This window comes from Argiope bruennichi, chromosome 4 (assembly GCF_947563725.1).
Source record: "Argiope bruennichi chromosome 4, qqArgBrue1.1, whole genome shotgun sequence".
NCBI classification, from domain to species: Eukaryota; Metazoa; Arthropoda; class Arachnida; order Araneae; family Araneidae; genus Argiope; species Argiope bruennichi.
Window position 1 is genome coordinate 126,537,648 of NC_079154.1, and position 25,807 is coordinate 126,563,454.

Sequence of the window (25,807 nt, forward strand, 5' to 3'; positions counted from 1 at the left end):
TTAAATGTACAATTATATCATTATTCATGTATGATTAATTTGTTACAAAAAACTTCATTTATAAATAAAATATGAAAAGTGGTTTCATTTCAAGCATTAAAAAGGTTCATTATATTTTTATTAATAATTTACAATGATTTATCTGCTAACTAATAAAATTCGTTTTGTTTTATTTGTCTAGGAGAGGAGAGTAATTTACAGTAACAAAAATGTTATTCCAAAAATTAAAAATTGAGTGATACATAATAAATATATGAAAGAAATTCAAAATTAAATTTTTCTCACTCACTAGAATAACAGTATATCTTCTAATAAAAAGAAACCAAAACCACATTCCCAACATTTTTCTATGTGCGCAGTGAGAAATGATTCAATTGAACCGCGAAAAGTTTAGTACTACAATATTAATGACGTCAGTTGTCTCGAAGCGCCCCCGTCTCTGTCAAATCTTTCTACCTTCGAAATGTACGGCTTATGATGGATTCTTCCATCTCATAGAGATAAGGATGGCGATTGAGACGCTGCTATTTAAAGAGGGTTGCATGCATTTGTAAATAAACAATTGTTCCCGGTTGCCTCGGTAGCGCAGTAGTAGCACTAGAATCTCAATCGTTCCCGGTTTTTATGATTCATCATGCTGTGCAGTTTAAGTTAATTTTCATTTTATAATAATTTTAATTTAAAATTAGTTTCTAAATTTTAAATGATATTTTAAATTATTATATAAGTAAATTTTGCTGAATCTTTCATATCAATCCAAAATGAATTTGCAATCAATTATTGCAAAATTGAAGCTTATTACTGTGGAACCCATTCTTTTCCTTTATATGATGATAATATTTATGGAAAGTAATGCGCTTCAAGAATTGATTTATATAAAATCTTGTATAATGTTAAAAAACCCGGTGAACATCAGCGAGTGTAGCTATGCATTGAAAGCTAATCAAACAGATGCTACAAATTTAGCTACTACATGGTCAAAATATACTGATATGTGCTTATTTATTTTTACATTTATCACTACATTTTATGTAGGATCATGGAGTGACCGTCTCGGTCGTAAACTTCCCATGTTGATTCCTCCAATTGGTACAGTCATTGCTGCCTGTATAAATGCTGTTCTTTCCTATTTTATAAGAATTCACATGGCTTATTTTTTCATTAGTTCCTTTATTTCTGGTGTTACATTTGGCACTGTTGGTATCATAGCTACAACTTACGGATATATATCCGATTTTACTCTCGAACAATCCAGGACTAAACGAATTATTATTTTAGAATCAATGATATTTATTGGAGGCACTGTTGGAATAAAAACTGCTGGACTGTTTCTTAAACATGTACACTATGAATGGGAACTTAATAATTTTGTTATGCTCTTTATATTTGAAGCCATAATATCTGCTGGCATTGCAATATATATTATTTTCCGAATTCCAAGCTATTCTTCTGACTCTCAGTCTCTGTACGGACCCTTGTCTTGGTCAAGTCTTTTCAGTTTAAGACATGTTGGAGACTCTCTCAAAACTGTTTTTCGTTTTCGTGAGGAAGGAAAAAGGGCAAAAATAATACTGATGTTAATTGCATTGAGTCTTACTTATATGGGGTCTGTAGGTAAGTATATAAATATATTATTTACATCCATTTAAAAAAATTCCTTCATTTAATAGAGCTTATTAAAAAATGATGTGTATGAAATGAATGTGTTGATTGTTGGTACATATTTCTTTATTTTGACAAATAAATAATGTGATTAACTTTCCTGAAAATCATTTTGGGATATTTTAGATATTGGAGCAGGAGGCTGTAAGGAAAGGACTATGTTGTATAAAATGTAAAAATATATTGTTCTAAGTGATTTAGAATGTCTGTTTAACAAAAACCCATAAAAGAGGAATTCATAGTTTTTAAGTAAGTATGAATTGAATTGCCATAATTCACTATAATAGGGTGACTATATTTTTTGTAAGATAATAGTTAGAAAAAAAAATGCTCTTTGGATGTTAGAGTTTGTTAATCTTTTAATGGACTCTTTCTTTACTAGTAAAAAAAAAAAAAAAAAAAAAAAGGCTTTTTATAAAATATAGGGTAAACTATTAAAAATTGGGTTTGTGTAAATTAATCTAATCATGTTGAATATAATTGCATTCCTTTTCACTATAAATTCTGCAATTTATACTTCTCTATAGAATTTGGGGAAAAAATGGAGTGAAATGAGGAGATGATGTTCTATTATATGCATAGTCATCACATCTAAAATGCACTTAGCTCAGTTTAATATTTTTTAAAAACCTATTAGCATATCTTGCAATTCTGTGATAAATACATTGCATTTTTTTTTTCTTAAGATTTAAAAATGTATTTTTCATTAGTTTATGATTTAATTATTATGTAATGTTTTTTTCTCTTGTTTTTCTTGATACTTCATATGTATCTCAATATGAACTGGGTTATATATATATATGTTTTGTAAGAAAAGAAATAGTTTTTGAGTAATTAAAATATAATAAACATACAAAATATATTTTCCCTTTATCTATGCATGATTTGATAACCTTCATTTTAGTGACTGAAGTATCCCTGCATTATTTATTCAAAGAGATTATTAAAAAAGAGTTATTTTATTTTGGAGAAAAGTAGGATAAATTCTAATTAAGTAAATAATAGCTGAATAAAAAGTATGTAACTTATATAAATTGTTTTTTAGGTTGCTATTAAACTAAAAAATAAAGGCTTTAAGATTTTAACAATCTTCTAATTCTAGTTTCTAAACAAATAAAATTATTTATTGCAGCTTACACTATTAGATTAACTTAAATGTAGCATGAAAAAATTAATAAAACTCTCTTATTCCTTTTCCTACATGCTATATATTTCTGTATGATCTTGTTTATAAAAAAAATTAGATTTGCTTAAATTAATCAAGTTTTCCAAGAGATAATTAAAAAAAATTATCAAAATAATTTATGTATCTTATTTTTTTACATACATATAATCTATGAATTTATATAATATTTGCAATCAAGCTTCATAATTTTTCATTTATATAAATTGTAAATTATAGTAATTTTTTTTAAATATAATGATAACCCAAAGTTTAAGGCAATCTGTTACATACACTACAATATCCTGGTATTTTGGAAAGGAATACCTTTTTTGACATCAGTATTCAGTGAAAACAAAGAATTGTATTCTATAGGATATTGATGAATGATGCTTAAAACTAATTTCCATTGAAATATTTTTTTATTCAAGGCTATTTAATTCTACATAATGGTACATTAGGTATTTTGTGTTGTCACCAACTGTAATTATTTTTGGAAAATCAATAAATAACAATAAAAATATAATACACTCATATTCATGTATTGTTATTTTATTATGAATAAGAAATGCCATCAAAAACATAACGTGTAAAAAAACCAAGTCTCGCAACTCAGTTCTTCTATCGTAAAAAGTTGTGAGATCCATGTAATACCAAGTCGGTCAATTTATTCAGTCTCTACTTAAGGGTCCTTCTATCTTAAGTTATTACGTCATTAGCTAACCTAACAACATCTTATAGTGACCATATCAATATTAAAAATCTTTTATGGTTTAAATAAATAGATTGACTTGGCAATCGCATGAAAACACAATACATCTTTACATTAAATTAGATAACATTAACATATTATATAAAATTAGATTGTTTAGTGCGATTGCCAAGTCAATCTATTTATTTAAAACATAAAAGATTTTTAATATTGATATGGTCACTATAAGATGTTGTTAGGTTAGCTAATGACGTAATAACTTAAGATAGAAGGACCCTTAAGTAGAGACTGAATAAATTGACCGACTTGGTATTACATGGATCTCACAACTTTTTACGATAGAAGAACTGAGTTGCGAGACTTGGTTTTTTTACACGTTATGTTTTTGATGGCATCTCATTTCTTTTTGTAGATAGTTCTTTTCTTATTTTTGTATGTAGTCTTCCACTTTTTCTTTTCCGGTACTACTTCTTGAGCTTCAGCTACAGTTTTTCTCATAGCCCACTCCCTGTCTCTATGGGTTTTTCTCGTAAGCTTTGATGTTACAATTTTTGACAAGTCTGAACGGTAAATGATTCTTAGTCTGTTGTATTCACAAATTGAGAATTCCTGCGCTTTAATACTTCCAAAGTCGACATTTATTAGATGTAAGCCGTCCAGACCTATAACTCTCGAAATTGCCACGTAAGTTTGACCGGATGTGAATACTGCAAAACCGATATTCATCAGTGCATTATTTAGATTTAGGCTCAGACTTTTGTGTATAATTATAGCATAGGCTATACATATGGGAAACTGTTCGCTATGAACATAAGCTCCATTAATAATTTCAAATTTAATTTTTACCGGACTAAGCTCGTAAACATGTCCTTTATTAAATGTAATGTATATTTTCTTAATTATTTTTGTATTTTCCGTATCAACCTTTACTCTTTGCACTATACCGATAGAACCCGGAAATCAACCAAGACTCACGCCAATATTTCGCCTTAACACGACTTTTGCTCCTATTTTTATAATTATGTTCTCTTCCAGGCCTGCAATCGTAGAAGCATCGTCTTCATATTTTTTATGCATTCACGAGCTCTTTTTGTGAGGTATCTGGGGCAATCTATGCTATTGTGGGATGTTTTAGTGGAGAAGGTTGCAAATTGGGATAGTTAAGTTACATCCACACATAAAGAATGAGCGACGACTTTTTTTATATAAAAATAAACATCTTTTAATTTTTAACGCTAACACATCGACAGACAACAGATTTTTGTGAAAGACCGGAAATTGATCTTTTTAATACGCACAGCTTGCGCGCTTGATCGTAGATAACTGCTTCGTACTTCCGGTGCGCAGTTAGGAAAATAGTTTTTCGAATACAGTCATTTTGATGGAAGCAGGATCGCCACAGTACTCCCCCCTCAAGTAGTGCAGCAGGCACTGAAGTTAGAGGTAACGAGTGTTGAAGCGAACTCGTCGGCCAGATCTGGTCACATAAGGTACTGGAGTAGAATTTGTAGGTGACACAGGACTCGATGGAGACAGTTCGGGTACTGGTTTTGGTGAAGTCGGAACTGCAACTGGTGGTGATATTGCTGGTGCAGAGGACTGGTGAGAGTTCTCGAAGAACGCAGGCTTTAAGCGATCAATGTTGATCGTGGACTGTTTGCCGTTCTTTTCAATTGTGAACATTTTATCAGTTCGTTTGAGTACGAGGTATGGTCCATTGTATGGCGCTTGTAAAGGTTTTTTAACAGCATCGTGGCGCACGAACACATGTGAGCAAGTGTCCAGAGCTGGATGAACGAATACTTTCTTGGTGTCATGAGGTGCAGTAGCAACAGGTTTAAGTTGATCCATCAAGGTCCGTAAATTTATTAGGAACTCATGAGGCTCGACGTTAATTGAAGGGGATTCAAAAAAATTCTGATGGTAGTTTAAGGGTTGAGCCATAAACTAGTTCGGCCGATGTGCACTGTAGATCTTCTTTTAATGCGGTTCGGAGTCCGAGCAAAACCAAAGGAATTGATTCGGCCCATTTCGTAGATGCATGACATCGGAGGCTTTGTTTAAGAGATCGATGGAATCGCTCGACTATTCCATTGCTTTTTGGGTGGTATGGGGTCGTTCGGATCTTTTGGACACCCAAGAGTTTGCTGAGCAAAGAAAACAAGTTGCTTTGGAATTGTCGTCCTTGATCTGTCGTGATTATTGAAGGCAAACCGAAGCGTGAGATCCAATGAGTTATGAATGCACGCGCAACAGTTTCAGCAGAAATATCAGGAATGGGAATTGCCTCAGGCCATCGTGTGAAACGATCTATGCAGGTAAGTAGGTATCCGCAATTGTTTGAAGGTGGAAGAGGTCCTACGAGATCTAGATGAACATGATCGAATCTGGCTGCAGGTAATTGAAAAGATTTAAGAGGACTATTGGTGTGTCTAGCTATTTTAGATTTTTGGCAATCTAGACATGAACGGGTGAAATTTGAAATGTCCTTTTGCATGGACGGCCAAAAGAATCTCTCTGAAATCAAATGTTTAGTGGCACGGATACCTGGGTGGGAAATATTGTGCAAAGATAGAAAAACTTTCTTTCGGAAAATTTCTGGGACGTAAGGTCTAATTTTGTTTTGCTTGACATCACAGTAAAGTTTAGATGAATTGGGGTCGGTTGAGAGAGGTTTTAAACAAAGTGACAGTTCATTCTTTGCCAAAATAGTCTGAAGTTCTTCATCAGATGCTTGTGCTTCCGCCATGGCAGAAAAGTCTATTTTTGGTAACTGTATTTCATTAATACGAGATAAGGTATCAGCTACAACGTTTTTTGAGCCCGATACGTGCCTGATGTCGGTGCTGAATTGTGCAATGAAATCAAGGTATCTTAGTTGTCTTGGAGAAGAAGAGTCAGATTTTTTGGTGAAAGCAAAAGTAAGAGGTCGATGATCTGTAAATATTATGAAATTTTGACCTTCCAACAAGTGTCGAAAATGTTTGATAGTTGCATATATCGCCAAAAGTTCCCTATCATACGTACTGTATTTACGTTCTGAGGGCGTAAGTTTTCGGGAATAAAATGCTAGAGGTTGTTGACCATTAGACGTAGTTGTATGGAGGACAGATCCGATGGCTGAGTCTGAAGCATCAACCATGATAGATAATTGCTGGTTAGGTGAATGGAAGTTCAAAGTAGCTGCATTTGCAATATCAGATTTGCATTTTTCGAAAGCTTCTGTAGTGAGGTCAGTCCAAGGAACAAGTCGCTTATCATTCTTTTTAGAGTTTTTTAAAAGTTCGTGTAGGCTAGCTTGAGTCTGAGCGGCATGAGGCAAAAATCGACGGTAAAAATTGAGCATGGCCAAGAAACGCTTTAGCTCAGATATATTTTGAGGTTTGGGAAAATCAGAAATGGCTTGAACTTTTTCCGGTAAAGGTTTCACGCCTTCAGATGTAATTAGACAACCTAGAAACTTTACCGATTGCTTCCCAAGGACGCATTTTGAAGGGTTTAGTTTCAATCCGTGCTGAGATAATCGTTCAAATACTGTTTTTAAATGTTGTTTGTGCTGTTCTACATTATTTGATGCAATCAGTATGTCATCAAAATAAGGAATGCAGAAATCTAAATTTGACAAAACTTGATGTATATAACGTTGAAAGGTTTGTCCCGCGTTTCTTAAACCAAAGGGCATATAAACATATTCAAAAAGACCAAATGGGGTTGTGATTGCTGTTTTTGGAATGTCCGCTGGGTTAATAGGAATTTGATGATAAGCTCGGATCAAATCCAGGGTGGAGAAAATGGTTTTATTGAAAAACATTTGAGTGCAATCTTGAATATGAGGAACTGGGTATCTATCAGGAACGGTAATTGAATTTAAATGACGGTAGTCGCCACACGGTCTCCATTCTCCATTAGACTTTTTCACCATGTGTAGAGGACTTGCCCATGGGCTACTAGAAGGACGGATAATACCTTGAGACATTAAAAATTCAAATTCCTGACGTGCAATTTTTAGCAACTCGGGAGATAAGCGACGAGGTCTCGAAAATACTGGTTGACCAGTTGTTTCAATAAAGTGATGTATTTTAGTTGATACTTTGCTTTTTGTTGGTTGAGATGGATTAGTGAGGTCTTGGAATTGCGATAAAATGTCATAGAATTCTGAATCACCAAGCAAAATGGATATACCAGAAGTTAATGAATCTGTGTTTGTATATTTGCCTTGAGTGGTTAATTTAGTTATGCCATCAATCAAACAACCACTTTTAACATCAACCAAAAGATTATAGTGTTTTAAAAAATCAACACCTATAATTGGTTGGTTCACATTTGCAATTATGAAAGACCAAGTAAAATTTCGCCGTAAATTTAAGTCTAGCGTAAGGCGTTTTTTACCAAAAGTAGCTATTTTTGTGCCATTAGCAGCTAAGAGGAGTAATTCATTAGAGGAATCAGCTTTAGGAGCATAATTGTGTGGTAAAACAGATACGTCTGCGCCTGTATCCACTAAAAATTTCCATTTACTAACTTTATCGGCCAGCATAATTCTATTAATTTTTGCGATCGTGGCCAAGGCCAGTGGACGACCGCCGATTTAGTTTCCCGAATTCTTGAAAGAGCAAGGCAAACTACATTTTTTTGCTTTTGTGCCAAAATTTGTATGATAAAAGCAAATGCCATCAGCAGGTTCTTTATATTTTTTTAAGCGATCACGAGAGCAACTACGACTGTTTTTAAAAGGTCGATTTCTATTTCTGCTTTGAGAGCGTGATTGGCGCATTGTTGTAGTAAGCTCGCCAACTAAAGTCGTCAAATGGGCGACTTGTTTTTCAAGTTGGGCTATTTGATTATTCAAAGATTGAGGAGTAACGGAATTAATGTTTGAATGGCCAGCCAAATCATTTATTTTATCTGCAACTGATGCTAAACCAGCTAAATCTTCATTCAAAGCAGTTAAAATAGTTTGTGTGCTGTTTGGCAGTCTTCCGAGCCAAAGAAATTTTAAGAGTGGCTCGCCAACAGTATCGCCCGCCAATGTTTTCATACGAGCTAATAACTGAGATGGTCGTTGGTCGCCAAGTTCTAGGCCTTGTAGCAGCGTACGTATTTTCGAAGCTTCACTTTCAGAATGCAACTCAATTAAACGTTTTTTTAATGTTGGATATTTATCAGTATCAGGAGGTTTCAATATTACATCGCTTACACAATTCAAAATATCAGAATCAACGGCAGAAACAACATGATTAAATTTTGTATCGTCAGCAGTAATTCCCACCAAGGCGAATTGCGCCTCAAGTTGAACAAACCATAATGCAGGGTTAGCTTTCCAGAAAGGCGGAAGTTTGACGCCAACACGAGAAACTGTTGCGTCGTTGTTGGCGGAATTTGGAGTATCTCCTGGCATGTTTTATTCAAGAAATCAAAGGCACGTTATAAATATAATTTCACAAAACTGCTTTGAAATACGAAAATACAAATAATATACTGATAATCAGAGTAAATAATATGAAAATGCTAATTCAAATTATATAACAGAAGTTCCGATGGAAATTATTTAGGCTGTGAAAATAGAAAAAATATTCAACGATACGCTTACCGCCATTAGGAAGAAATGCGCTGTGGCGCCATTTAATGCATAAAGAAAACTGGGAAAGTTATCCTTTCACTTTTCGAGTCACCAAATGTGGGATGTTTTAGTGGAGAAGGTTGCAAATTGGGATAGTTAAGTTACATCCACACATAAAGAATGAGCGACGACTTTTTTTATATAAAAATAAACATCTTTTAATTTTTAACGCTAACACATCGACAGACAACAGATTTTTGTGAAAGACCGGAAATTGATCTTTTTAATTCGCACAGCTTGCGCGCTTGATCGTAGATAACTGCTTCGTACTTCCGGTGCGCAGTTAGGAAAATAGTTTTTCGAATACAGTCATTTTGATGGAAGCAGGATCGCCACACTATCTACAGCTGTAAGTTTTATTTCGGGATGTGGAAGAGGTTTAAGCATTGCAGTATTTAATTGTTGACACATGTTTTTTGTAGGTAATAAGCAAACGGTATCATCAAGAAGTTTCGAGAGGTGTTCAATTATTTCAATTAACCTGTTTTCATTTGAATTGTATTTTAGAGTTATTAATCTAGTCGAGAGTAAGTCGCGGTCCTTTTGTGTAGTCACATCTAATCTTATTCTATTTAGCATTTCAACTAAGTCAGAATCATTGAGCTGTCGCATGTTAATTGTAAGTTCATCGTATATGAGCAGTTCAATCCACAGATTTGGTATCCTGAGGGAACCTAACAACTTATTAGTTTCAGCAGTTGGTAGTTTTTCAATAGGTGACTTTTCTCTTACCGGCGGAAGCTGTAAGAGATCTCTGAAAACTACAAGATGTTTTTTTCCAAACCACCCATTCTGATCGTCGCTTGTGTCGAATATTTCAGGTAAGCGTAAATGAATATATGTTAAAGTAACATTGGATATTATCGACACTTTGTCTATGATAAACAACACTACTTCTTTCAAATCTGATCTCAGAACTTGGAGCACTTCATCAGAAAGTGGCTTGTACTTCGGTGTTTGCTTGTGTTCTACAGGCAGCTGCAATAGTTTTAGTCAACCCATTCACATTGAATGCAGCTATTCCTGTTGGAGCAATTAACTGCCACTTTTTTTGTTTAAATACATCTTAACCCAAACTTTATTAAAAAGCTCTTTCCAGTACCACCAGTTCCACTCACAAAACAGTGTAAAACGGCAGCGTTATTATCAGTTGTGTCCATTTTATTTGTGATCATATCGAAGACTCTTTTTTGATCGGCATTAAGTTTTACGATCATACTTTGAAGATCAGTTTGCTCTTCTTCTACCAGATTGATTCTCTGAATGTCACCCATTGCGTTTGCAGCTTCCACAGCTTTAAATTGAATTATTTCAAATTAGATATTGTTACAAACCTGTCATTTTGCTTTCCAGAGCAAATAGTATCATCATAAGAAAGATCGTTTTACAGTAATCTGTATTGGATGCTGTCGGATGCCGAACCTGTCATCCCAGAGCTTGGTGACAAACTTGGCGACCATTTGGCGACTTGGCGACGAATTTGCCAACAAAATGGATAATGCTCGAAACTTCGAAAAATGTATCGATCCCTCCATTATTACACGGATATTTTAGTTTTTCCTTGATTTATACACTAAACACTAATTGTATTCTAAATTTGAAGCTTCTATGTCTGCTAGAAGTGCCTTAGAGTTTTGATGATCGGTCAGTCAGTCAGTCAGTGACAAAATTCACAAACTTTGACTAGTTATAATTCTTAAACTACTGGTTCAAATTTAATGAAATTTGAAATATTCCGTATTTGTATAATGCCTGCTTGGTTACTGAAATATCAGGCTTCTAGTTTTATCCGTAACAAAGTTATAGGGGGTCAAAAATGGCCTGAACTGCTTCGAGAAAAGGATGGTACGGACGTGCCGCTTGTTTTTGCTCGACTTGGCGGGGGCACTGCCGTGCCCCCAGATTATGTGAGTTTAAATGTTATGATAATTTTACCTTTTTTTTTCAGTTCAGCTTACACTATCATATTACTTTTTGAGGACAATAAACTGGAATTTTGATGAATATACCAACTTCCATTCCATTCAATTTGCTGTGGAAGGGCTTGCACTGATATGCATATATCCTCTTCTTCATCGCTTTCCACGTGTTCCTGATCATTGTATTGGGATGCTAGGATTATTCTCCAGATTTACAGGATTAGTTGTTTTTGGACTCAGTGCCTTAAGTACTAACCATGATTATATGGTTTATAGCTGTAAGTATGTCATATGACCTTTTGTTTATGGATTTATATAAAAAGACAGCTGATTTATGTTGAGTTCTATAAATTGAGAATAGTGATAAAATATGAAAGGTTCTTTTCAGATATAAAAGGTAATTATTGGTTCATTAACAGTCAAAAATCATTTTAATTTTGAAACACTAGCTGTACTTCAAATTTATTTGAAAATTTTAGAAATTACAATAATTTATTCACTAACAAATGTTTTTATGCTGTATATATGTGATATAATTTTTGTTGTATATATTATATATAGTCTGTAATATATATATATATAAACTAATTGGAAGTAAAAAGATTGAGGACTGCATGAATTTTGGTATACATCTATTTGCTTTTTTCTCCTTCTCTTGTCAAATCATATCAGTCAAATAGCTTTACATCTTCTTGTGCCACATTGTTGGCTGCCCATAAACTTTTTTCACAACTGATTAAATACTAATTAATTTGTTATTTTTACCTAAAAAAAGAAAGGGACAACACCAATTACTAAAATAATTGCAATACTATCCTCTTACAGCTGAATGCTAGCTCCATAGACGGAGTTCATTATTTATGCTTTTCTACATCTGTGTTGCTAGTAGAAATTACAACCTAGGAAGGACTTAAATTCTATATTATATTTACAATGCCATAACAATACTTGATATATTTTCCAACTTTTTGATATATGCATTCAGCATTTTAATTAATTTTTATATTTTAGTAATAAGCTTAAAATAATAGAAATACATTTAATTATCACTTTTCCATTCCATCATTTGCTCCAGAACAGAAGTTTTTAATGTAATGTTTTATTGAATGTTTTAAAAATAGGTATTAATTATTCTTCAAAATGAACTCTTTACAATACCATAAGTAACACCAATTCCTCTGTATTAATTTTTTCAGAACAAAATTATATTAGATAAAATTAATTAAGAGGAAAGAACTATTCATACATACTTTGTAGTATGTATAATATTGTTTATATTTTTTAAGCTATGGAATCATATTTACTGAAATATTTATTAAAACTGTTCTACACTGACTTTGATTGCATAAGTTTAGATAAAAAAGAAATAAAACATATTTTACATTACACTGAAATCTATTGAACAAATTTTAATAAATATAATAATTATTTGTATGAACAATAGCATTTTAACTACGAAATATATAAAAAAACATTTTTTTCAGGTATCATTTTATATATGTTCTCTGAGTTTCCAGTTCCTGCTTTACGTTCAATTTTGTCCAAAACTGTTGCTTCTGATGAAAGAGGTAATTTTTTATTCATATTTAAAGTCATAATTTATTACATTAATAAAATTTTAACAATATTTATTGTATGCTTAATTACATATAGCAGTTGTTCCCAAACATTTCCCAGCTGCCTGTATGATTGTCGAATCCAGCCAGAGTATACCCAAGTGCCAAACTATATATATTTTTTATCTGTTATACAGCCCAGCAAACACTTTTTGTAAAATATACTTTTGGCATAAGTTTGATAAAAATAAATAAAACACATTTTACATTACATTGAAATCCAATGAACAAATTTTAATAAGGGTAATAAATATTTGTATCAATAAGCTTGCTATCATTACACCTTTTTTTCAAATCATGAAATTAAATTGATTACAGCTATCTACATTCCTTTTTTTCATATGAATTTTGTACAATACTTTGATTTCAAAATAGAAGCTGTTGAAAATTATTGCCAATAGCAAATTGCAAGTGAAAAAAAAAATCTTGTAGATTTTTTCTTAAATAATATCCTTGAGATGAAACCAAATTTCTCAAGATGCACACTTAAAAAAATATTGATCAGAAGAATTCATTTAGAAAATTTTAAAGATAAATATAAAAGATTGTTTTTAAAAATTTATACTAATTTATTTATATTGGGAAAAACAAAAAACAATGAAAAAATCTTTTTAGATATATTTATGCAGTCTGGAACCAATCGTCATCTTATGAATTTCTAGTCAACTACTATAAATAATATCCATATGTCTATAGTTTTCTATGCAAAATTGGGTGTACTATAATCTGTTTTTAAAGTCAGAATTTTCATAAAATTTTCTATATAAAGATATTTTTCTTGTTTAGTTTTATCGAAACAATGCTATCTTGAAAAAATATTTTTAGATTTGACTTTTTAATTGCATAACTGTATCCAATTATACTTCTTTATTATTAATAATATTTTCAATGTATTCTAATTTCAATTTCATAGTTATTTTAATCTTATTATAATTTTTTTCTTACAGGAAGAATTTTTGCATTTACAACTGTTCTGCAAAACATATGTTTCTTATTGGGTTCATTTTCACTTATGACAGTGTTTACTGAAACTTCTTTCCATGGGCTAAGTTTTGAAGTAGCTGCTGGCTTACAGGGAATAGCCTTCGTCATCATGCTGTAAGTATATCTATGAATTACACTGAAATCTATTTTTAATTTTTAGTCCATTTTATTTCACATTTTGCCTCTATTTCATAAACTAAAATGCTTATAACTAAAAAAAAAAAAAAAAAACACCTAAAGTATACATACATTTTTTTTTTAGTTCTAATTGCTCCTATTTGGCTTTCTAAACAATATTCACATAGTGATTCCAATAGATAGCATACCAATGGTGAACAGTAGTTGTAAAAGAGTGAATAAAATTGTGATCTTTTGGTATTTTTTTTAATGACTAATTACTGGAATGCTGTTAAGATACCAGAAAATTACATGGATGCCTTTTTCCTGACCAATTAAAGCCAGAATTAGACATAGGACTACAATTGTAGTCATACAATCTCACATTTTTAAGTCATTGAGATTTTGAGTTGTCATAATTACATGCTTATGAAAGATCAGACTGATAGATGGTCAACAACTTTCAGATTTTGATACATATCTACACTGCAGATATTACATCTGTGTATTAAATTTTATCAATCTAACTCTCTTCATTTTGTGAATATTATATTAATTTATATTTAGACAGACATACTTCCTCTGAATGGATTTTGTTCGAAATTTGACAGAAATCCATAAATTGAAGTACAGACTATATACCATATTTCATCTGTTTATTCCAATACATTTTTGATTATCATGTTCACAAAGAGCCAAATATATTCCAAAAATGTGTTTTTTAAATTTAAGGATATCTGAAACATGGAGATTTGTTAAAATACCGAGTTCCAATTTTTGACTATTACAAAACTTTCTGTTGGTATATTTTGTATAGGAGAAACTAAAAAAGCTGTGATAAATAGAAAAGCAGATAATTTTGCTGTTAACAAGTGATACCACAAACCTGAAAAGGATTAATGAATGCTCATATGTATTATTCGAGAAATTCTTCAAATCTTAATGGATAATTTTTAAAATACTATTTTAGGGAAATTTTTTATTTTTATGACTTAATTTTATGTAACAATATTTGTGAATTATATTTTGTTGAATTTGATTTTTTAAATAGCATGTTACTGAACTAAAAATTACATTTCATCACAACCTTTATCTTAAAATATTAAGGATATTTGTCAATTTTATGTGTTTCATAAATCTGTGATATTGATTTTTGTTACAGATATCTTTATTTAACTAGAAGTACATATATCACAGCCTATGAAACTATTGAACATGGTAAGTGCATTTTTAGTACAACCTGTGCCATAAAGAAACTTATTTTTCTAAATTAATGGCAATATAATGTGTAAAATATATTTTTATGTATTGAATCAATTAAAAATTTGAATTGCTATTTTATTCGAATAGAGAAAATCAAAAATATTCATTTCCTATTACTTTTTATAATAGTAAAAATAAATATAGCAAAGTAACTAAAAACTCTGACACAATTTGATTTATGCCAGACTTGAAAAATGTTTTTTATGCAGATTGAGGAATATTTAATTTTTTTTCTTTGTTAGGTTAAATTTAAATAAATAAAAAACGCTATAAGTAGAATATTTTTATGACACCATTTGAAATACAATTTTATCCATATCATTACTTATTTCTATAGCATATATTGGCAAGAAAAATTTGCATTCATTTAAGCATTCTGAAACTCGACAAACATGTAACTATTCTTTTATGTTTAGCATTAATTTGAAAATATAATTCATAGATATACTAGAATTTACATTGAATAAACAGATATTTCAGATAATCGTTGACAGAGAATGTTGATTGTTCTTCTGCTCTCCCCCCCCCCCTCAAGCTTGCCAAGTAATAAAAAAATGCAGGCATATAAAAGCCTTCTTCAATACTTTTATAATGGCTATATATAAATTTCAATAGGCATTTTATTTGTTAGATGAATGATTTAGATAGCCACACATATAATGAAATTTTGTAAATTTAACTAAACCTAAAATCTGCCTTAAAATGCAGGACTGGTAGTTTTAAGAACATAATCAAAACTAAAAACGAAAAAATAATCATCAGAAGGATGAACATTTTTATAAGTAGAATTTACAAACATGTTAATAAAGATTTAAAAAATAAGTTTTGGGAATTCCATATAAATTAGCGAGGAGAAAAATAATTTATAAAAGAATAATCAGTTTTATGATTAAAGATGTTCTGCAGTTATATAAAATTATAATAGTACAGTTTCAGTTATATTTTAAAGCTAGAAATTATTCTTAACTATTTTATATTTCAGAAGATGGAAGTGTAAGTGAGATCTGCAGTGTTGCTGCATCAACTGGCTCTGTGAACTCATAAATAAAAGGGGCCTTCAAAATATTTTGAACATCTTATAATGCATGCAATTAGAATCTATGAAATAGATTTTTTTTAGATTGTACCGGTGCGAATTGATTATTTTATTTAAAATATGATATTCTTTCTCATTTTAAAAATTGTTAAAAATTTTAATTATTACTTGTATATTTTTATTGTATAAAACGTATAGTGTGTTGTTAATTGACATTATGAAATATGTTTAGCTTTTTTACTTGTTTTTATTTCAATGTTGATTTCAATAAAAAGAGAATTTTATATCTATTTGAAATAGCATTATTTATTTTATATGAAAACGCTTCAATGATTACAAAATAAATTTCATGAATAAGAAAGTTAGTTTCCTATTAGCTTATGATTAATTTTGTGCATTAATGTATACTTGTTTTGAATTAGTAAAGATAGTTGGGAATGCTGACTACAATGTAAACTGCTGAGGTCTTAGCCTATTGAGAATCATGCCCTTTAGTAAGACTTTCCAGAAAAAGAGAACTATTCTATTTTTAAAACTATTGTTATGAAATTTATTGACTTTAGTCACAACAGTATTCAGAGAAAATGAAAACAAAGCTTTCATAAATTTAAATGCTCATTGATTATATGCAGTATAAGTTAAATTATACATTTCTTGGATCTGTAGGATACGACAGATTCTAGGATGTTCGCATTTTGTTTTTAGATTTTTCTCCTGAGGAACAGATTAGTGTTCCCATTTCTGAACATAGATATGTTGAACTGCAATAAATGCATTCAGAGACAACAAATGTAATTTCTCATCTTATCAAAAATATGCTTTCCAAGCCAATTAGTAACTGTGATGAGAAACTAAATCACTTGTCACTAATTAATCCATGATTTCTGGAATAACTAGATATATTCTTATAATTTTGGCTGATTTCTTAATAAACTATTTTTGAAAAAACAGCATTGCTTAATGCTCCCAGTTGAATATGATTTTATACATACAATAAATCTCATTTGTCCCATATAATCATTTTAAAATTAAGAAAATGACAATATCTGCAAAATTCATTCCCAATTACACCTATAAAAACATACTATTAGCAGTTGTATGAGACTTCAAGCTGCAAAAGAATCACTCCTTTGGAGATGAACCACTTACCTAACATGAGAAAATGATTGACAGCAAGGTGTAATATCTATGCAGTTACAAGTTTTTTGAATCTCAAAAGGGAGAGCAACTATTATACCTGTAAGGTAACTGATAAATGGCCAGTTGTGGATATATGATAGAGATAATCATGAGAACACTGACAGATACCTTAATTGTGTGTAGTAGGTTTGGCTTTGAAAGTAAATAACAACATTGCTCCTAAAATACATTTATTATGAGAGTGTGGCATAATAGATTTAGACTAGCTTTATGAAACTAGAGATGACTCAGCCTTGGGATTTTTTTTTTTTTTACTCCCTGCAGAGAAACTTGCTGTTACTTTGCAATGGTATTTTAATTTTATCCTTTGATATAGTGAATACCATTATGTTAATTTTCTAAGATTTCTATGCATAAAGTGTAAACAAAATATTAATTTTATAGTTACTAGGGACTTGGGTAAATGACATCTTGCTTCAGTATATCACATCCCAATTCTTTATACATTTATTTGTTTTAGGATTCATTAAAATGCTGTAGAAATCTTAGATAAAATAAAGCATCTATAATATTTACATCAGAGCTGCAGAGGTTTCACAGTATATTAAAATATATGATATCAGAAGCTTTGTATGAAGATTTATCATTTTCTGCAGATAAAAACATTTTGCATTAATTAAAAACTACAAATAAAGAATTATTTTGAAAATTAATGACTATTTATCAAGTAGAAATAATGATCTTGAATACATTAAAACTTTTTATTAAAGTAATTTAAAGACATTTAGTTACATATCACTTAGTCAAAATTATCTTTGACCACAACTTAATCAACATTTTTGTAGTCTCAGTTTCTGATTTATTAATACTTTGGGTACATTTCATATCTGCGACTTGTCACTTGCCTGAATTACAGAAGTTTAATTTCTCATTCAAGCTTATAAAAATCTAATGTCTTTTTTTCTACACTATCCTATGTATCAGCAAATTAAATCTGTTTTAAATACAAAACCCTTTTCAAATTTATACTTTTCAAAGGTTTAGAAAAGTTAAATTCTTCATCACAATAAAAAATTGTCTAAGAATTTCAATCAGAAATTTTTGGCATAGCTTTAAAAATAAGAACAAAGATATTCCACTAATTCAAATTTCAATGAGAAAATGCATGAATGTACAAGAATTTTAACAAAAGGAAACATGAGACAACATTATTAATACTAATGTTTGATAACAGTAAACTTGTTAGAATTATCTTCCACACATTTTGAATTTTTTTTCATGATAAACATGCTCTTCTGCAATCAAAATTAGGATTAAAAAGGAACTATCAAACTAAAATGACATTTACAATACAGGAAGCATAAAGTTCATAAGACCAAATGATATAATTTATTTTTTTAACAAATATGAAGTATTTTTATGTACAAACATTTTACATGACTTTAATAGTTGGAAAATTCTTATGCACTGAGAAGTCAAATTCTGGAGGAGTCTGAAAAAAAAAAAAAAAAAAAAAAAAAAAAAGATGAATAAGATTTTTAATTCTAACATTTATTCATCATTGAGCATTATCTTTTATGATTTAAAGACCTTTTAATTTTTTTTAAAAATCAAAATAAAAATTAAGATTTATTTTTTGTAAAATATAACCTGTTCATTACTAATGAAGAAAATTCTCTTAAATGTTTATGTTTCCAAAATATTCTATGCTCTAAGTTTTACATAGCATAATTTAAGATAACATAATAATATAAATGTTTTCAAGTCATGTGCAACTATTAATTATATGTAATTCTTATAATGAGACTTTTTTCAAAGATGTTTAACTTTTTTTCAAATTAACAGAAAAAGTATTTTTTATTCTTTTATATTATATTTAATACAAAATAAATGATTTTACATAACACAGAAATACTTACTTTAGAGCCTTTCTTGTGGCCACTATGCAGCAACTTCATAACAATAAAATTTGTTTTTGCAACTTTCAACAAATTCATCATCTAAAATACAAAAAAAAAAAAAAAAATCTTATTTGATACTTTGTTATATAAAAACAAACACAAAATTCCAATTTATTGACTCTGAAGAATTTTTATTACCTGTAAAGATTCTCTATAAGTTTCAATTTATATTTAAATTTAAATATTGGTTTTTGGACGTTAATAGACATTTTAATTTATGTAATTCCTCATTTTAACAGCCATCTATATAATTAATTCTATTGATACTGAGATATAAAGCAAGAACTATAAAGGAAAGTGATAATGGGTACACAAATAAATTGATTAAGTATTCATTTAAGGCTGGTATGATTTCTAGTACAAGATCCAAATTAAAATAAACTGTCCCATAAAAAAAAGTTTATTTAGGAATCCAAAAAATGCAATAAAATATTTTAAAATGCTTCTAAGTCTTTTATATTCATGTGCAAAATATAGAAGGAAAAAGAATTGAAATCCACCTTGACATTTTGACAAATCCACATGTTCCAAAAACAAATTTTTGGAATTATGTATTTGAAATTGCCTGTAAATACAATAAATGAAAAATGCAGGTGCTACATAAATGAAATGTCATATGTGATCTTTAAATAAAATTTTAATATTCCTATCACATTTTGAAAGAAATAAATTTGCAAGAAGTTTGTTAGCTTATTCAAGTGTAAGTAAATACAAAAACTATAAAAAACAAAAAGCTAGCTAAATTTGGTGTCAAATTTTGAACCAAATTTGCGAAGGGGTTGATCAATTTTATGTTTGCATGCAAGTAAAAGCAAAAGCTCAAAAACACAACTTAGACTAATGAAATTTGATATTTGATCTTGTTCTAAAATTATAATGTCAAATTTTGGCTTTAATCTGTAAAAAAAGGTATCTAAAAATATACCCAACTTTCTTCATTACATTAAGAAGCACAAAACACACATGTGTGGCACTTTAAAAACAAAATTTTCAGCACTTAATGCCTACTTGGCTTTGCCAAAAGTCAAGAATTTTTATATGGGACGAGGGGGGGGGGCATCTTTATTGGGGAGCATGTTAGAAAGTTCTAGACAGACAATTCCTGTCATTTTACTGATTGCATCACAAGACTTTCTATATGTAAAATTAATAAGGCTGTCAAGGAACTGCCATGAAGCTAATATTTTCCCATTATTTTTGGCATATGTTAGTAATACTAAACAAAAACAAGCAATATATATATACACAATAATTTTAAATTAATATATGTTCCATTTTCTAACCAACAACAATTTTTCTATCAATCTATTTTCTAAACACTTGAAAACTGACTGTGCTTGACTCCTGTATTGCACAGGCTATTATTTCCCACATTAGTCAAAATGTGGCATCAACTAATTTATTTCTAAAACTATAAAGTTCAAAACACTCTCTAAGAGTCCTTTTTTTCTTGCCTTTTGCCTTCTTGTTTAGTTCTTTATGCTGTTCTCATCATGATTATTAAAAAGAAGTCTTGATGATAGTTAAATATTGAACTATTTCATTAAATCATGAAGAATAGAACATATTAGAAAATTCTACACCTACTTCAAAGAATATACATATTCTAAGACATATATACGTATCTAAGACATAAAAGACGAATCTTTCAAATTACTAATAAAAAGAATTAGTAGATATACAAGAGATATGTTTAAAGACTATAATGGGCAAAATTGAAAACCATGGCACTGTTTCCATGTCCCATTAAATGGATAACTATCAGAAAGAAAGTATAGGCTGAAAGAATAGAATTGATTGTGATATATGGATATTTAAACTGTATCACTCTTCTGTATGTGTATATATGTTTATATACACACTACCCCAAAAGTTTATAGAATTATTAGTATTTTCTATTGTGTATGGTATATTCCAAGGCAACTTATTGTAATGTTATGCATATTATATTATATTGAATTACCTATTATATTATATTATATTGAAGAAACAGTAATTCTACTCAGTATATCTACAATCAATTTTTTAAATCATAAAATTAACAGAAAAAATATAACTATGACAAAAGTTCATAAACAAATGCAATTTAATGCAAATGTAACATCATAATTTTTATTCAGAGCCTAATAAATATGTTGTAAGAAAAAGGAAAGTAGTCAAATAATCTGCATTTCAAGATGCTTAAAGCATCGTAACTCTCTAATGAAGAAGTGGGCAAAATTCTAAATTAGAAATTGCCCAGTTAAGGATACATCAAAACACTTAATTCATTCTAAAGTATGATAACTCATAAGATGAAATATGAATCAAAATTTCATTTGGGAAGAATATGAGTAATAGATATTCACAGTAATAGATGGATACAAAGAATAGTTTCAAGTCAGAAAATGTTAGCATGTAAAATTACAAATATGTTCTGGTTGCAAACATCCAAAAACACAGTTCATATATAAATAACAGAATTTGGTTATATGTTCCTTAAGGAAAAATGACAGATTACCACTATCTAAACTTCCCTTCAGCAAGAACTATGACATTCTCATAATCATATGTCATATGGTAATAAATGGATAGCTGCCTTTTTCAGTGATAAAAAAAGAGAAGTGTATCTTGATGCACCTTGTTGTAATCTAAAATATTAATGTGATTTACAAAAAGAGCCCAGGCAAAGTGGTTAGCTATGGATCTGGAATTTTGTGAGTGGCTTTCATTTCAGTGCTGATCGAATTCTCCTACATAGTAAGAGCCATCTGCAGAAAACAAAGGGGGACAAATTTGGGAATATCAACATGATACTGTTCCCGCCATACTTCCCAAGCTAAGAAAAATGATTTAAATATGAAAAATGTTACTATTCTTGAATCGCCATCAATAAGTCTTGATCTAACATAAACAATTGAAAATGTGTGGAGAATTATATGTTGGAAGGTATAAGACAGTCGAGGGCAATTTCATTTTATGAATACCTTGAAGACAGCCACTGAAAATGCATGGTACAATTTAGAACCAAAGATAATATAAACCTTAATTATGGTACAGGAAAAACACATATATAAGTCATATTGGAAAAAGAAAAGACTTATTAAAACATTGGATTGAGCAAAGTTTGTTGAAATATTATATATTCTATAACCTTTTGGGACATCTAATATTTCCATTTTGTTATATAATTGATATACAAATTATTATTTTTTCTAAATATTTCATTGAATGATAGTCACATTTGGTCTGAATAAATATATTTGTAATTGCTGTTTGCATGCCTTTCAGTTTTACTAAAACATTTATTTAACTACAGCTTACAAACTTTTGGGGAAGAATGTATATATTCATTATTAAGAAAGTGTAAAATGTGTACGAAACCCAGTTTTCCTATTATTCAAATATTTAGATTTCTGAGAGTCGCATAACAAATTAGTTTGAAGGTTTATTGGTTCAAGCATGTAGAAATATTTAAAAATTTTAAATGAAAAGAAAAAAATATATACAAATTAAATTATAAATAATACATATTTTAAAAGCTAGATTTTTTTTGTGTTAAAAAAAATGTAATTATTTTTATCACTGCTTAAACTCAAATATATATGCAATTTCATTTCTGCGCTGCATGAAACTTTTATTTTTTCCCCCCATAGGAGCCAATTACTGTAATTTTAACCATCTAACATGTATCTGAAATATCATATGAAATTCACAAGTTTCAAAAAATGTGAATCATATCTTTTGCAAGAAAAGTCCTGCATAAAAATTAGAAAGTGTTCCTACAACTTCTTTTCTTTTTGACAGTCGATAATCAGAGTATGCTCACATTTGTTCAATATCTCTTAAAATTCATCATATAGATGAGAAACTTTTATCTTATGATGAAGAAGAAAACTAAAGATATGTTTTAGCAGATAGTTTTCTATCTGTTATTTCCCATTTCATCATATACATGTATGAATACTCATTACAATGAAAAAATCAAAAGATTTGGTACCCAATAAAATTTTTTTTATTTGAATTTATTGGTTCCCTGATTATAGGCTTCGACTGCTGTTTGAAATGCAAAATTAAATTTAATATTGATATCATTTTATATATGTCTATGGATTGATTTTGACTGAGGATAATTTTAAATTTCCTAATTTTTATTTGCATTTTTGAAAACGTTTGATAGTTTAGTGTATATTATTTATTTTATTTTGGTTTAATTATATTTTATTCATCTTGTATAACATATTCTGAAATTATATAAAATATAAAGAAATTAAATTGATGGATAAAAATCACAGCAAATCAGATGTTTTTAGTCAGTTAAACAAGAACCAGATAGAAAATTCAGAAACTCAAACTGGTAATTAGATTAATTTAATTTCTTCTCTTTATAGTTTTATGAATATAAGCTTGTAGTTAAAGTATTTCTATTATAAATGTCAACAACTTGGAATGATTTTTAGAAATTCACAGATATTTCTAATTACTTAAACAATTTTGCTAGAACTGAATAAGTAAATTCTTATGATAAAATTTAATAAAAAGGGATAAGTTTACTTACTTTGTAAATGGAATATTGCTCAAACAATAACCCTTTTAAATTACTTTTTTTGTTGTTGTTGTTGCTCAAAACGTTGTAATTGGGAAAATAATGCCCACTACTTATAAAAGATACTGAATGTAGACAGGCAAAAATAATTATAAAAACATATAATAATATTAAGACTAACAGATGACATGCTCATAAACCCCAGATAACTTTTTCTATCTGATAATCTTTACAGAATGCTTTATAGTACCAACAAAATTAGGACAGCAAAAGCTACTGCTATTGCACACGTTTTGAGAAAAGAGAATATTATAATAAATTAAATTTTGTCAGTTTAAAAGTGTATCCTTTTTCTCGCTGCTTAATTTCAAATACATAAATGTTTTAACTTCTGAGCTGTGTAAGCTTTTGACTTCTTTCAACATTCTTAGGGGCTAGTTCTTGCAAATTTATGTGACAAATAAAAATCGATTATGGCATATACAATTCACAAAATACAGAAAAATGCTAGTCAGTTCTCTTACAAGCAAAATCCTTTCTCAAGTAAATAAAAAGCAACCACAATTTTCGGTAGCATTTTTTCTATTTTTGACATCAGTATTATGAGCTCATTCCCCAGATTTTTGATTATGGTTACATGATGTCTCCAAAAATTTTAAAAATTGCTGCAAGATGATGATAATTTTTTCCTATCTATGAAGAAGAGAACGAAAGATGTATTTTAATGGAAATTCTGATCATTTTCCACTTTCTAAAGTTTATATGAGATTAGAACAATATTCATGAAACTAGCTTAAGGTTTTCTGTTTTCATAATAATCATAAGCATAAAAAGAAAATGAAGAAATATTTCCAATTATGCTAGGCAATTAAAAACAATGAATATTGGGTAGAAAATAATTTAAGAAATGATTGCTTACTTCTTCATTTGGTTCTGAGATGTTTTCCAAATTTGTTCGTGCATGATGGAAACACTTGCATGCTTCTAAATATAAATCTTCAGCAGTGAAACGCTTTTGAATTTCTGGAAGATTAGTCATTTCTTGAAACTGGTTATAGGGCACTGGTGGAGGGGTAAGCACAGCATTAAATGGCGCAAATCTGTGTTCATATCGGACTTGCTCTTTATCAAATTCCGCCAGTGGTCGTTTCAGTTTTCCATCTAACTGAAATCCTACCACTGCCTTTAAAATAAACATAAATTGTTTCAAATTTGTGCTTAAATAAATATAGTATAGTGGAACGGAATTTTATGAATAATAATAAAAATTGCATACATTTTAAGTTAGATAAGAAAAAGACCATAAACATTTCAAGAAAAATAATTGGTGACCTCATTATTAAAGCTTTTTTTTACTATTCAAGACATATTAATTTAGAAAATTTATTATTATGACTAAAATTTTAAAATGACAATTTAAAATATTATATTGCCATTTTCAGGAATGATTTACTTGCATTCCCCCTCCCCATTCTTCTAAATATGGGGGAAATAAAATCAATATATATTTTGACTGACACTCAGTTGCTATTCAAACTTTAATCTTAAATTTATTTTAATTTCACTATATATATTGCATAAATGGGCTTCCTATCCTTCTTTAAAATAACTGTGCATCTATTACTTGCTTCATAATAAAGGAAACAGTTCTCAATAAACTTTTTAAGATTTCTAATTTTAATGCAAACTGATTTGCTTGAAGTCTTTTGAATCTTAGTGATTTCAGATGAAACAAAAATATCTCATAATTTATCTAAATCTATTGATAGTAATTATTACATGAAAATAATTGTGCACCACAAATTGATTTTATTGAAATAATTTTTTTGGGGGAAAAACTGAATTTGTCTAGAGTTAAAATAAAATACAGGATATCAGGAAATATCAATGTACATTCTATCTATGGAATGTTATAAGAAAAACAGAATCTTTTCGTTTACGAACAATCTTCATAAATTTGCAAAATTCCAAAAAAAGTGCAAGCCTAACACAGTGTAGTTGCTTTTTTTCAACACATTGTTATGTTGCTGACTTCCTAAATACTAGAAGGAAATAAAATTCATATTGTTCCATCTTTTGCTGCTTCATTT

At 29.5% G+C, this 25,807-nt stretch overlaps 2 protein-coding genes across 3 annotated transcripts in view; one reads left to right on the plus strand and one right to left on the minus strand.

Moving 5' to 3' along the window:
* The first annotated feature begins 517 nt into the window (after positions 1–517).
* LOC129965739 (proton-coupled folate transporter-like) lies at positions 518–16,364 on the plus strand. Of its 2 annotated transcripts, none has more exons than XM_056079876.1 (6): positions 518–1,614; positions 11,105–11,353; positions 12,560–12,643; positions 13,639–13,789; positions 14,955–15,010; positions 16,041–16,364. In XM_056079876.1, exons 1-6 carry the CDS (start codon positions 762–764, stop codon positions 16,097–16,099), a joined length of 1,452 nt encoding a protein of 483 aa, XP_055935851.1. In that variant the 5' UTR covers positions 518–761; the 3' UTR covers positions 16,100–16,364. The 2 variants fall into 2 exon arrangements, with proteins under 2 accessions (XP_055935851.1, XP_055935850.1); XM_056079875.1 differs by having other exon boundaries at positions 519–1,614; positions 16,038–16,361.
* Positions 16,365–18,597: 2,233 nt separating this feature from the next.
* Positions 18,598–25,807, minus strand: part of LOC129965916 (N-alpha-acetyltransferase 35, NatC auxiliary subunit-like) — a 36,256-nt gene continuing 29,046 nt past the window's right edge. Inside the window, exons 18-20 of the mRNA XM_056080199.1 lie at positions 24,637–24,900; positions 19,151–19,231; positions 18,598–18,723 (exon numbers count right to left, since the gene is read on the minus strand). Of these exons, the coding sequence (XP_055936174.1) occupies positions 18,664–18,723; positions 19,151–19,231; positions 24,637–24,900 (405 nt within the window). The 3' untranslated portion in view covers positions 18,598–18,663. The remainder of the gene's footprint in view (positions 18,724–19,150; positions 19,232–24,636; positions 24,901–25,807) is intronic.